Here is a 13,847-nt window from a genome sequence, read left to right as displayed (position 1 = left end):
AGTAAATAAGACATCGTACTATATACAGGAGATTATGCTTGATATTTGTGATCATAGTGTTTATAGATAGGTACTACAATCTATTTATTATAACATATATGTCAGGAACCAAAGAGAGTAGATAATATGGGAGGAGAGTCAGCTCTACCTAGTTGGGTTACTATAATATCTGGATATTCTTCAATAATATCTAGTCTTATTATATTTTCAAGTATTGTTTTACACTTAAAGAATTATCGTAAACCGTTTCAACAGCGATTAATGATCAGAATTCAGTTAATTGTTCCGCTTTTTGCATTATCGTGTTTTTCTATGCTTAAGAATCCTGAATCGTTGTTCAATAGATATTTGTTGGAATCAATACGGGAAGTTTATGAAGCATTTGTAATCTACACATTTTTTTCTCTATTGACGGATATACTAGGAGGAGAAAGAAATATTATCATCATGACGAGTGGGAGGGAACCAGTTTATCATCCTGGTGTTTTGAAATACTTATTACCTGCTGTTGACATATCTGATCCAACCACGTTTTTAATAATTAAGCGGGGGATTTTGCAATATGTGTGGTTGAAGCCAGTGATATGTGTTAGCACTATAATAACGGAATTGATAGGGTGGTATAATGTGAATGATGTAAGTGCGACCTCGATATACTTATGGCTCACGATACTATATAACTTGAGTGTGACGATGTCATTGTATTGTTTGGCGATGTTTTGGAAAGTACTTTGGGATGATTTAAAGCCTTTCAAACCGGTAGGTAAATTTTTATGTGTCAAGTTAATTATTTTTGCATCATATTGGCAGGGGGTTGTTCTAGCTATACTAAACTTCTCCGGAGCATTACCAGGATCGGCGTCAACTAAAGGACATAATACCAATATAGGTGTCTATATTCAGAATGCGCTTCTTTGCGTTGAATTAATAGCTTTTGCTATTGGCCATTGGCATTCTTTCTCTTATAAACCTTTCAATATTTCAGCGATACCCAATGGTAGGTTGGAATTTTATTACGCTGTCAAAGATATGTTTGGTGTTAAAGATTTAGTTCATGACTTCCAATTAACCTTTTATGGTGATTATTATAAAGATTATAAGAGATTTGATTCTGTTGAAGCTACAACTGCACATCCAGAATCTAGAGGACGTATGAGTAGGATTAACCAAGGTTTGAGGTATCACGGTGATGGAAAGCAAAAGCACTGGCTCCCAAATAACCAATCACCAGTTCAGAACACTACGAATGTACGAAGTACCTCAGAAGCAAATGCATTGTTATACCAGCCACTACTAGGAAATGCTCTGCAATACTCACCATCTTTGAATTCAACAGGAACATCTACTAGAGGGATCTATCCTTCTTCACCTAAGAACATAACACCTCCTGATTCCCCAGTAGTACCTGCTTCTGCCGGAACTTTTAATCTGATAAATGGACCTACAATAACCGATGTCTTGAATACAAATGAGATTTCATACGATAAAGAACTACTTGACGAAGATGAAATTTACTATCAAAATGCATGCTCAGTTATTAACAATTATAGATTAGATCAGAATGAGGTTAAGAAGTTGATAAATTATCCAATTGTGGATGAAGTTGTTGATGGACATATGTTTGGTTTTAAGGTTAAAAAGTTGAGAGCTGATAGATTAAGACAACAACAAAGAAATCATAATAACGTCTCTATTGATGGTCATAAGAACAGTTCTTACGGAAGTATAGCATAATAAATATCAAGCGTTTAATATAAATAACATAATATATACATAACTAATCTTCAATTTTGAACAGATACAATGAGTCCAAATCTTCTTCATCTTTGGCCTTCTTCTGTTTCTTTTCTTCTTCGATCTTTTTGAGCTTCATTAACTTTTTCTGTTTTTTCAATTCCTTTGACGGATTTTCGTCTATATTCTCTTCATCTGATTTAGCTTTCACAATCAGTGGCGAACATGAAACCATTATTCTCGAATCAATGTGACCACTAATATCAAATTGGCACTCACATTCTTCTAATATATTCTTCAATTCTTCAACGATCATATGACGTCTCTTTATTTCAAAATCTACTTCAGAAGGGTCACTGACATTTATGACTTCTTCTGCTTCTTCTTCGTTCACTTCAGAAGTTTCTTTCATGTTTTCAATTATACCACCTTCTTTATCTACAGATTTCCTGGCAGAATACAAACTTCTTCTATCCCCAATATAAAGAATAAACTTCTCTCCTTTGTTCATTCTCCTTTTTATTTCCATTTTCTTCTGATTATTTAAATCACTCAAGCTTATCTTCCACGAGAGTGTAAGAATCTTTGTTGCAGACTTCTTCTTCTCTGCTCTATCCCGTTGTCTGACTGCCTTTTGCGCAGCTATACTACCCTTTTCCAATAACTCTTTCTCTCGTTGAGCCGCAAGTTCATCTGTATAATGTTTGATCATTTCAAAAACCTTGTTGGTTTTAACTAATGGTAAGTCCCCTTCTTTCGATGGTGCAACCATAAATAATCCCTTCTCAGAAAGATCAATATCATTTACGATTTCAACTAAATGCTTTTGCTCCAATTTATTGGTTTGGGGGTTCACAAACTTCACTTTGTAAGACTTGCTTACCAAATGCACTTTCGAAATTAAATCCTTAAGGGCATTTTGAGCTTGGTCGGAACCTGTATTTATTTGAAATCTTAATGCCTTTCTAGGTGATTTTTTAGTATCCATATGATTTCTTCTCTCACCATGATTCCTCTGGTTCCTATGTTTTTTATTATTATGTTTCTGGTTGAGTTCCTTAAATTTTTCACTTTCCTTGTTATTATGTACATGCTTATATCCGGTCTGTGTAGTCTTCTCAAACATATTAACAAATCTATTATTAGGTATTGTATTCTTTTCAGAACTATTCAAAGCTGATGCTTTCTTTGAAGCTGCTTCGCCGGAGTTACCCCTGGTCAATAAACTTTCCAAATCGAAAGGTTCAGCTGATTTATTAGAACCAAGATTAGTGAAATCAAATGGTTTATTACATCTTGAATTCAGAGATAAAAGTCTTAGTCCCAAGTTACTAGCCGATGACCTTGTTAATCTAATCATATTCTATATTATTGTTATTGGACCTTTTCTGTTGAAAATAGGTATTAGCTACTAACATATTTCACTTATTCCAGATGAGTTATTTCTTTTTTTTATATGCACTACATAGTACTGATTGCAAATACAGCATATATTAGTATGAATTATCTCTATAAACTACCATTTAGCACCTAATAAAATAGCATTGGGGTCCGTCGATTGTTCGACTTCATGAAACCACGTCTTAAGCAATCTATTTTGATTAATATTGAATTCTTTGCAAAACTCTTGACACCATTCAATAAGCTCTGATAACATTGTTCCATTAGAACCAGCAGCTAACAAATCATATGAAGTTATGTTAGTATAGTTTTCCGCAGCTTTTGAAAGCCATTCTTTCTCTGGGACATCAGTAGGTGGGTTAATTTGACCACCACCATTGATGCAACCATTTGGACATGCCATTATTTCAACATAATCACATTTCGAAGCATCTGCAGTTTCCTGGGTGGTGCTATTGGATGAAGCCGTTCCATCCACTTTTGAAGTCAATCTGGCACGACGACGGCTAGCAAGCGGGTTTACCTTTACTGCTGAAGACTGCTTTGTTGATGGCTTTAACTTCCTCACGAGATTCTGGATATTTCTGAAGCCATTAACAACGGCGGCACTAGCAACAGTCACATCTTTATAAACCAACCGCATCTCATAAATATCAGAATTCCGGCCCAGGATTGTCTTCAATGTGAAATTTTCAGATTGATATGTAGAAGGATCTTTCAGTATTAGATGCTCTTTTGTCAAATTTATGTAATGATATGCATATCCACCAGATGATGAACCGTTATCATTAGCCCAAGAAAGGTCAACATATGGCCAGTTCCTTGGGGCACATTTGGTATATAATTCAGTAGTAGAAACCGAGGATGCAGATAATATGGATTCCACCTGTGGTGGGAATAATGAAAAATCGTCCGAATGTTCATCTAATAATGTAACTAATTCCTTTGCTGTTAGCACACAATCAACGTCATTGGTGGCGGATTCAGGCTCTCCTTTCTCTGGTCTCGCACTTTCCAATTTCTTGTCAAAACATGGCATAATGGATAAATGATATATGTTGTCCCTTGATGTATTCAAATCACGAGCAGTCAATGTTTTAAGCAAGCATCCTGTTATTTGCTGGGGTGATTTTATGTCCGAAATTCTTGGTAATACATATGGATGTGTTTTCTCAGCATATAGCACCCATCCAGGACAAATGGACGATAATGTAGGTCCTTCAACACCTGATTCCTTCTTTTCTATTATACTCTGTGATTCATATATCAATGATAACTTTCTTCCAAGTGAAGTACCCACAATATAACTGAATCCCATCTGCTTAATAAACAAGTTTATGAGAAGTCTATCCACTTCTTCTACCGATAAGTTGTATGCAGTGGCCAAAGATGCCCTTGATTGGTGTGAAATACTGGCCACGAAGACCTTGTCAGTTTTATTGTTAATCTTTTCTTTCAATGCTTTAATCAATTCGTTATGTGAATGCTGTGCAACCAAAATTTCTTCAGCTGAAGTAATGCACCCTGAACAGGCCAAACAATCAGCAAGCGATATTTGCGCCGCTGATAAACTTTTAGCACTTCCATCTAGTTTTGATATTTCCATCGGATTTCCTTCATTGTCTATTTGAATATCTACTTCACCATTTTCATTATTAGGATCTCGATTAATGTTCTCTGCTGGAGGTTTAATGCAAGCAACGCCTGGTGAAATGAAATCATTCAAATCATCGGCTGATAAAATAGCACTCATTATTTATTATTATACCTTAATATAGACAAGCTGACACTAAAAATGAATGTGTATGGTTAAAATTACTGACAATTTATTCTTCATATATAGTGACTTTTGCGATAGTTAGTAATAGAGCTGACTAAAAAAAAAAAAATAGGTATCTTCACGTGATTCCAATGATCTCTACAGATAACCAATAATAGTAGATGAATTGATAATGTTCTATGGACTATGTATATAAAGCTGTATTAGTTGGTCGCAGGGGAAGGGGAATGTTCCTCAGTTTCTTCTTCACTAAGATCGCCTAACTCAAACTCCTCGGCATCGTGTGTACTAATATTTTGATAATTTGAATTAGGACCAAGGCCTAATTCACCATTTTCATCATAACCTACCAAATGTAAGTATAAGGACAAAAGCAACAACATCCATAAGTAGATAATAAAAGCCGCTCCAGTAACCACCAAAATATAGGCTGAATGGTCGGCGCCCAAATCTTTCACCAATATCAATTGTTCTTCGTTCGCAGACATGAATAATATACCTGCTAAGATTAGACAAAACGGAGGCATGTGTTGAAAGGAGAGGATTTTACCTGAGTCACTAGAGCCTTTATCTTGTAGGATGAACAGGATTTCAACGATTCTACTGGCACCACCTCCCATCAAAGCTAAACCAAACATGGCATGGACTTTTGTGGAGATCTCCAAGTGCTGAGCGTGTTGAGACATACCATAACCTGTGAAAATAAGCAACAATGCCGGAATAAATGACCTAGTATTGTTCTTTCTTGTTAACCACATTCCCACTAATCCTCCACACCACCAGATAATTCCCATGGCCGTGTGTTGGTAATCACCGTGCGACCATCCTTCACGGCCCCATCTGTGTTCTGTGAATGTGTTAACTATGCCCCAAAGACACATAAGAGATGAATCGTAAAACTCCTGCGAGCGCCTGTTAGGATCACTGTTTATGTTTGGGTTAGAGTGTTGGCGAATCCACGGAATCACAAGCACAAAAGCTAGCACAAATCCATAAAGGATGAATGATGACCCCATGATCCCATGAGCAATGCATTGGCCAGTATGAATTCCGTAACAGAAGCCAAACAATGCTACTGGAGCCATACAAACCCGAACCCATCCAGTTAAAACAGCCAAAAACGATAGCGTCTTATAGATCTTGTACGTGATACCATACTGGCCTTTAGTAGATAGATGTGGGTAGAACTTGTTAATAACCAAATTTGACCCATTTATAAAACTTCCCATGAACACCGTAGCTCCGAGCAATAAACTAAGGAACCAGCTAGTACCTTTAGACGTCCTGTTTTCATGGTTGTCTGTATTGTCTGGAAAGTCAAGAAAAAGCGACTCCATCACCAGGTATCCAGTCAGAATAAACTGAAGGAAAAGTGACCAATGTAATCTATTAGCAAATGCCAATGCCGATGATACCGAAGGCATCAAAAGCAATAATGCCAATGTCAAAATCCAATGGAAAGTTTTGGATCCGCCGTTAATAGGATGAAATTCAACCGGAGTATTATCATGCATGTGTCCCTCGTTATCATCTGCAATTACCACCATACATATTGATAATGCAACTAATACAGTGGTACATGACGTGATTGATCCGATCTTACTATAGTACATGTTATTGCCACTAAATCAACGTTAATGCAATACAATTTCAGCTTCTTTTAGTGACAAATGCGAAAAATATACTCACTTTATTGCATAGTAGATTTTATACTCTATACAATACTGCAATTACTATGAATGGCCATTGTTCACTTCAGGTGGAGGCCCTTGAGGCCAGAAGGGATCTACTTATTTACATGTTTTCATAAACAACACAACTCAAGCTTAACCAATTGATAACCCTATCTACCGAAATGCTAAGTTGGTATTTTCTGCTCTGCAACCACTAGAAGTTATAACTAATCATTCGTGTCATACATAGCCTCTCCCCTTTCTCCTCTAGAGTTTAAACTGTAGAAATATATTAGTTGGATATTTATGTATCGTAGGGACTATAAAACTGTAAGACAAATCATTAGTTTCACGCTCATACTATCATTACTCTTCATCCTGGCTATAAATCACGATAATCATACGTTTCTATTCATCCTCAACACATTTCCACATTGCATTAAGAATGGATTTTGCGAAACCATATCTCGCCATAGTTAATTCATAGCAGCTTCGTTGTCACTAAGCCATACATTTTTACAACTCCTGTTTTCTCTATCCCTTTTATATCCCTCATGCAGCTTACTTGTAAAATTGGAAACGAAGGAAGGTCTAGTCTACAGCATTGATTTCGCAGCTTTGGTTCTCAGCTTGTGATTGGGAGCGTATAACTGAATACAAAGTTGATAAATTAGAAAGAGTCTTTCCTGATGTAGAATATACGTATCTAATTTGATCTTATGATATCTATTTGACCGTTACTGTCTTTTCTTCGTGATATTACTATCGTTCGATGGAAGAATGTATTCGGGCCCTCTCATCGTACAGAAAGATCACTATTTTTGGTCAAAACTTTTAAAATATAGTCACCAAAACTCACATCGTCCTCTTACCCTCCAAAATAACTACTAAACTCTTTTAACACGATACCTATTAGCAATTCTCTGGCTTGTCTTCTTATCCTAAGTACCTAAATATGGAACACTTTTATTGACACAAAAATGCGGCATACTTAAGGCCGGTTACGTAATCAATCCACAAGCTCTCTGTACGTGGCAGAATATAATTATTTAGTAAGAACAAAAACGAAGATATATTGCAAGATATTGTCCATTTTTGTTAGAAGCTCGGCATAATAGAGGTATTAGAGATCAACAACTGATTGTGCTTTATTGATAACACCAATTTTGTTCACCGGAAAAGGGAAAATAATTGATAAATTAGACAAAATAGTATTGCATTATAAAATTGGCGTATATGATTATTCACAGGTGGATTTTGTCTTAAGAAACGAAATAATATATTGATAATAAGAGAATGCTCCACGTTGGAAGAATAATTGTAATAATTTCTTTGGTAGCCAATTTGGTGGGAGGGTTCCGTATTCCTAAGAGAGATTACGACCTGAAAAATTATTTTATAATAGAGTTGGATACGTTGAACTCCAGTGAGCCGCTATATAATTTTATCGAGAAGTATGCTGATAACTATAAGTACGAACACCAGGTACGTGGACTAGACGACCATTTTGTATTTAGTATTAGCAAAGAGCATCCACATAACGAGTTTATAGGAAATTTCAACTCGAACAATGAAAATTTGATCAAGAGATCTGGAGGGTTTGAGGACGAGTTTGATGATTTGGTATCAAACCCGCATTTAAAGTCGATTCATTTGCTCACACCCAAGAGGTTGACCAAAAGAATGCCCGTGCCAATTACAGAGGAAGAGTATAAGATTTCTATGGAGAATCAAGCCAAGAGAGGTGTAAATATTGTTGATTCAGCTCAATTACCCCTTAAAGAAGTAAGTGAGAAGTTGGGAATTAATGATCCAATATTCCAGAAGCAATGGCATTTAGTGAACACTTTTTATCCTGGGCATGATGTTAACGTCACCGGGTTGTGGTATGAGGGAAATACGGGTAAAGGTATTGTCACAGCCGTTGTGGATGATGGTTTAGACTATGAAAGTGAAGATTTGCATGATAATTTCAATTCTTTAGGGTCGTGGGATTTTAATGATAACACCAATTTACCAAAACCTAGATTATTTGATGACTACCATGGTACGAGATGTGCTGGTGAAATTGGTGCTGTTAAAAACGATGTCTGTGGTGTAGGCGTAGCATATGATTCTCAAATTAGTGGAATTAGAATTTTGTCGGGTACCATATCTGCAGAGGAAGAAGCTTCTGCTATGATGTATGGGCTAGACGTCAACGATATCTATTCCTGTTCTTGGGGGCCAACCGATGACGGTAGAACTCTTTCACAGCCTGATGTGATTGTCAAGAAAGCTATGATTAAAGGTATTCAGACAGGACGTAAAGATAAGGGCGCTGTCTATGTTTTTGCATCTGGTAATGGGGGACGATTCGAAGACTCCTGCAATTTTGATGGATATACTAATTCGATATACTCCATTACTGTTGGTGCTATTGACTATAAAGGATTACATCCAACATATGCAGAGGCTTGTTCTGCAGTCATGGTTGTTACATACTCGTCTGGATCAGGTGAGCATATTCACACTACTGATATAAAAAAGAAGTGCTCAGCCCTTCATGGAGGTACATCAGCTGCTGCACCATTAGCAGCCGGTATTTACTCTTTAGTATTACATGCTAATCCAAATTTAACGTGGAGAGATGTTCAATATGTATCTGCTTTGAGCTCTGTTCCAATAAATGAGGATGATGGTAATTACCAAACAACAGCATTAGGTCGCAAATATTCTCACAAATATGGATATGGAAAGATCGATGCGTATGCGATGGCTCAATTTGCGAAAACTTGGAAAAACGTCAAACCTCAAGCATGGTACTACTCTGACGTTCAGAAAGTAGGTATGACTATTACTCCTGAGAAGCAAAACAATGTGATCAAGAAGACAATCAAGATTTCTAAGGAGGACTTGAAAATTGTAAATTTAGAGAGGGTTGAGCACATAACGGTAACTGTCAATATTCAGGCTACTGCAAGAGGCAAGGTAGGTGTTAGGTTAATCTCTCCACATAAAATTACTAGTGACTTGGCTACATTCCGCCCACAAGATACTTCAGGCGCAGGTTTTAAGGATTGGACTTTTATGTCTGTTGCGCACTGGGGTGAATCTGGTGTGGGTGAATGGGCAGTTGAAGTTTTTTCTGATTACCCTATGGATGACAACCGTATTACCTTCCAAGACTGGCAATTGAGATTATTTGGTGAATCTATTGATCCAGAGAAGGCTGAAGTATATGATATCACTAAAGATTATAGTGCGGAAAGAAGAGAAAAGCAAAAGGAGCATGACAAGAAACCAATTGGTGTTCAAGACCCTCATTCGAGTACTGTAGAATCACAAGCTGAATCTAAAAAGGAGACTAAGACGAAAGATACCAAGACAAAAGCAACCAAGACCAAGGCCACTTCCACAAGCAAAACCAGTCCTGTAACTACATCCGCTAAGCCGGAAGGAAAAGTCGATGCAACCGAGAAGCCTAAGACTACCTCAAAATCTTCCCCAAAGCCGGACCCCACAGAAACTAGCGAGCCTGAAGAAGAGGAAGATGGCAAAAATAAACAATACACGGCTGACCATACTGGGCAGTATTTCATGGCGATAGCCGTAATTGGGTTTATCATTGTTATAATATTCATGAGATACCACAAAACCCCAGGCAGCTCTCGTCGCAGAAGAAGAAGAGAAGAATACGAATTCGACATTATTCCTGGTGAGGATTACACTGACAGTGAAGATGATAATGACGATTCGTTGGATCTAGGACATAGAAATGATAGACGTCACAATTCTCGTAATAGCGATGAAACAAGAGACCGTTTATTCGACGAATTTAACGCCGAAACATTACCAGATTACGATGATGGTATGTTTGCAATCGGTAATGAGGATGATGACCATCCTCATGATTCCAGGGCAGAACAAAATTCAAAATCTTCAAATAGGCCACCCGCGGATTCTACATCAAACGACTCAAAAAGTGCGGCCAAGGACATAGAAGCCTCTGCAAGAACCTCGAATGATCATGAGAATACGGACACTAATGAGAACACTACCTCTACCTCAGAATCAAGAACCTCAGTTTAATTGTATACATTTATAAATATTTAATATACCTTTATCGTTAAACCTGCATACCCTTTACATAATCAAAATAATCTCTACTACAAGTTTCTTACCTAATTTATCTATTGATTAGATTCCTGTTCAATATCATCGTCAATCATAGCTCGGTCTGTTAGTGTCCCCGAGGATCTCTACGTAACTGTCTTGTAGCGCAGTCTAATGTCTAGTGGCGATGACACCATTCTGCGAAATTCCGTGCCGGAAATACTACTAATTTTTAATATATACCCTCTATATCACTACAATATTATGCCATGAAGTCTCAATTCAAGCAAGCATATGAAGGTTACAATTGGGTCTATGATGCTTCCCTGGCTGTCTTTATAGTGTAAATAGGCGTTTATCAGTAACATTAATATAGTACGTGCATGACTCAGATGATGAACATTGGTCCGGTCTCCCTTTTTCCGATTTTGACTCAATTAGTAATTGCTATAAATCAAGAACTGATCGCCAAAGTTTTTAAGAAGAGTTAGTAATTCACTTCTTATAAATTCAATTGACTGAAGTATTATATATTATAGTACATCAAGAATTCTAAGTACTGAAAACTTGTTGTTATTCTTTAATTGCACGAATTGAACCATAATATATTTTCAGATTACTCTGACTCATTTTAAAAAAGGAGTATTAATAGATAAAAGGTCGTAATAATGTCAGTAGAACCATTTGGTAAACACGTCACCATTGTTGTCTTTGGAGCCTCTGGTGACTTGGCTAAGAAGAAGACATTCCCAGCTTTATTTGGATTGTTCCGTGAAGGAGAATTGCCATCAACAATTAAGGTGATTGGGTATGCAAGATCAAAGTTGTCCGATGCTGAGTTTAAGGAGAGAATCTCTGCCAATTTCAAGAACGTTAAGGATAGCAACAAACACAAGGTTGACGAATTCTTAAACTTATGTTCTTACATTCAAGGTCCTTATGACACTGAAGAAGGGTACAAGAAGTTGAATGAGGAGATGGAAAAGTATGAAAAAGAATCCGGTGTCGAAAAGCCGGAAAGATTGTTCTACTTAGCATTGCCTCCATCAGTTTTTGTTACTGTTGCAAGTCACATAAAGGAACATGCTTACACCAAGACTGGTGAGGTCAGATTAATTGTCGAAAAGCCATTTGGTAATGACTTAGAATCTTCTAGGAAATTGCAAGAGAGCTTGGCCCCATTGTTTACTGAAGAAGAATTGTATAGAATTGACCACTACTTAGGAAAAGAAATGGTTAAGAACTTGGTATTTTTAAGATTTAGTAACGAATTCCTTAGTGCTTCGTGGAACAAAAACCACATCAGATCCATTCAAATTTCCTTCAAAGAAGCTTTCGGTACTGAAGGTAGAGGTGGTTATTTCGATGACATCGGAATTGTTAGAGATGTCATGCAAAACCATTTATTACAAGTATTGACTTTATTAACCATGGAAAGACCAGTTTCTATTGATCCTGAAGCTATCAGAGATGAAAAGGTCAAGGTTTTAAAGGCCTTTGGTGAACTTAAAACAGACGACATTTTGTTGGGACAATATACCAAGTCAGAAGATGGTTCTAAACCAGGTTACTTAGATGATGATACTGTCAAAAACGACTCAAAGTGTGTTACATATGCCGCACTCGGTATGCAAATCCACAACGAAAGATGGGAAGGTGTTCCAATTGTTATGAGAGCTGGTAAAGCTTTGAAAGAATCTAAAGTTGAAATTAGAATTCAATTCAAGGAAGTTGCTAAGGGTATGTTCAATGACATTCAAAGAAATGAATTAGTCATGAGAATTCAACCAAGTGAAGCTGTCTATATGAAAATCAACTCTAAGATTCCAGGTATTTCTGCTGTTCCTTCTGTTACTGACTTGGATTTAACATACTCATCTAGATACTCTAAAGACTTTTGGATTCCAGAAGCTTATGAATCGTTAATTAGAGACTGTTACTTAGGCAACCATGCTAATTTTGTCAGAGATGATGAATTAGATCTTTCTTGGAAGTTATTCACACCATTATTAAAGCATATTGAATCCAAGGATGGCCCAACCCCAGAACCATATGCTTACGGTTCTAACGGTCCAAAGAACTTAAGACCTTTCTTATCAGCACACGGTTATAATTTCTATGATGAAGGCACTTATGAATGGCCTTTGACCACACCAAATGTTAAGGGTAAAATGTAATTTATATGGCCTGTATATGTAAGTCAATAAAATATTTCTAATCGAATTTTTTTACGTCTACAAGTAAATTTTACAATTTTGTCTTTAGGTAATTGATATATTAACTATTTAAGTGAAATTTCTCATAATCATCATTTATCAGACATCCATGGAAGGTCTATAAGCGGTCACCGACATACGAAGATGGGTTCTAGTGTATGCTACCGAGGAAACTGCGAATGTTAATGGGAAATTTTCATCATATAAAATGATGACTATGATATTTTCACTTTAAAATTATAGACTATTTAAGAGAATCCTTTCAAAATGTGCTTAAATAATTCATTTATTAACCAACTGAATCAAAAGTTAGTAAATGTTATAATTTCAAATTTTATGGAAATTGGGATGAATCAGAACTGTAAAATACTGGCAAGTATAAGTCCGAACAAACACCTCCTGCAACAGAGGATCAATATTGAACAAACGGTTTTCAACCCTGTCGTCATAGTCGAGTCAGACTGGGAAAGAAGTAGACTTAGTTTCATCATCTTCATTAATTTTATTTCCTTAATTTCCATAAGAATTCTAATTTGTAACTTACACTTTGTATTCAAAAGTTTAATAAGTAGAATATCTAAGCTCATATTAAGAAGATTATCTCCTGAATATTAAATAATTAAAATAGTTATCATGATCAATTCGTTTTACCTACTAAAAAACTTTTTCTTTCTATGTAGTGGAAATTTATTGTCCTTATATACTATTGAAAAAAATTATTCTTTAGGGTTACCCGATCTCCATCGAATTTTTTAGGTCTCGATGGAACACTCTACCTAAGCACGATATAACAATACGGAACACCAAGGCAACAATATAATGTCCCTATACTATATTATCCACTTATCAGCCTTCAATGTATCGGTATTTCATTAATGAAAAAAAAATACTTATGTTCGATGGTTAATGATAAAAATATTGAATATATAAATTCACTGCAAAAAAAGA

At 36.3% G+C, this 13,847-nt stretch overlaps 6 protein-coding genes across 6 annotated transcripts; 3 read left to right on the top strand and 3 right to left on the bottom strand.

Moving 5' to 3' along the window:
- Positions 1-126: 126 nt before the first annotated feature.
- Positions 127-1,734, top strand: AC631_02824 (uncharacterized protein; the record flags this gene model as incomplete). Its single annotated transcript, XM_015611654.1, has 1 exon — positions 127-1,734. One exon carries the CDS (start codon positions 127-129, stop codon positions 1,732-1,734), a length of 1,608 nt encoding a protein of 535 aa, XP_015467498.1.
- Positions 1,735-1,777: 43 nt separating this feature from the next.
- Positions 1,778-3,094, bottom strand: AC631_02823 (uncharacterized protein; the record flags this gene model as incomplete). Its single annotated transcript, XM_015611653.1, has 1 exon — positions 1,778-3,094. One exon carries the CDS (start codon positions 3,092-3,094, stop codon positions 1,778-1,780), a length of 1,317 nt encoding a protein of 438 aa, XP_015467497.1.
- Positions 3,095-3,250: 156 nt separating this feature from the next.
- Positions 3,251-4,888, bottom strand: NAR1 (Nar1p; the record flags this gene model as incomplete). Its single annotated transcript, XM_015611652.1, has 1 exon — positions 3,251-4,888. The coding sequence occupies one exon, from the start codon at positions 4,886-4,888 to the stop codon at positions 3,251-3,253; it is 1,638 nt and encodes a 545-aa protein (XP_015467496.1).
- Positions 4,889-5,118: 230 nt separating this feature from the next.
- Positions 5,119-6,429, bottom strand: AC631_02821 (uncharacterized protein; the record flags this gene model as incomplete). Its single annotated transcript, XM_015611651.1, has 1 exon — positions 5,119-6,429. One exon carries the CDS (start codon positions 6,427-6,429, stop codon positions 5,119-5,121), a length of 1,311 nt encoding a protein of 436 aa, XP_015467495.1.
- A 1,455-nt stretch (positions 6,430-7,884) lies between these two features.
- Positions 7,885-10,659, top strand: KEX2 (kexin; the record flags this gene model as incomplete). Its single annotated transcript, XM_015611650.1, has 1 exon — positions 7,885-10,659. The coding sequence occupies one exon, from the start codon at positions 7,885-7,887 to the stop codon at positions 10,657-10,659; it is 2,775 nt and encodes a 924-aa protein (XP_015467494.1).
- A 692-nt stretch (positions 10,660-11,351) lies between these two features.
- ZWF1 (glucose-6-phosphate dehydrogenase) lies at positions 11,352-12,860 on the top strand (the record flags this gene model as incomplete). Its single annotated transcript, XM_015611649.1, has 1 exon — positions 11,352-12,860. One exon carries the CDS (start codon positions 11,352-11,354, stop codon positions 12,858-12,860), a length of 1,509 nt encoding a protein of 502 aa, XP_015467493.1.
- Between the last annotated feature and the right edge of the window lie 987 nt (positions 12,861-13,847).

This window comes from Debaryomyces fabryi (assembly GCF_001447935.2).
Source record: "Debaryomyces fabryi strain CBS 789 chromosome Unknown contig00054, whole genome shotgun sequence".
NCBI classification, from domain to species: domain Eukaryota; kingdom Fungi; phylum Ascomycota; class Pichiomycetes; order Serinales; family Debaryomycetaceae; genus Debaryomyces; species Debaryomyces fabryi.
Note: the sequence above shows the minus strand (reverse complement) of the source record. Positions and strands in the feature narration are given on the sequence as shown.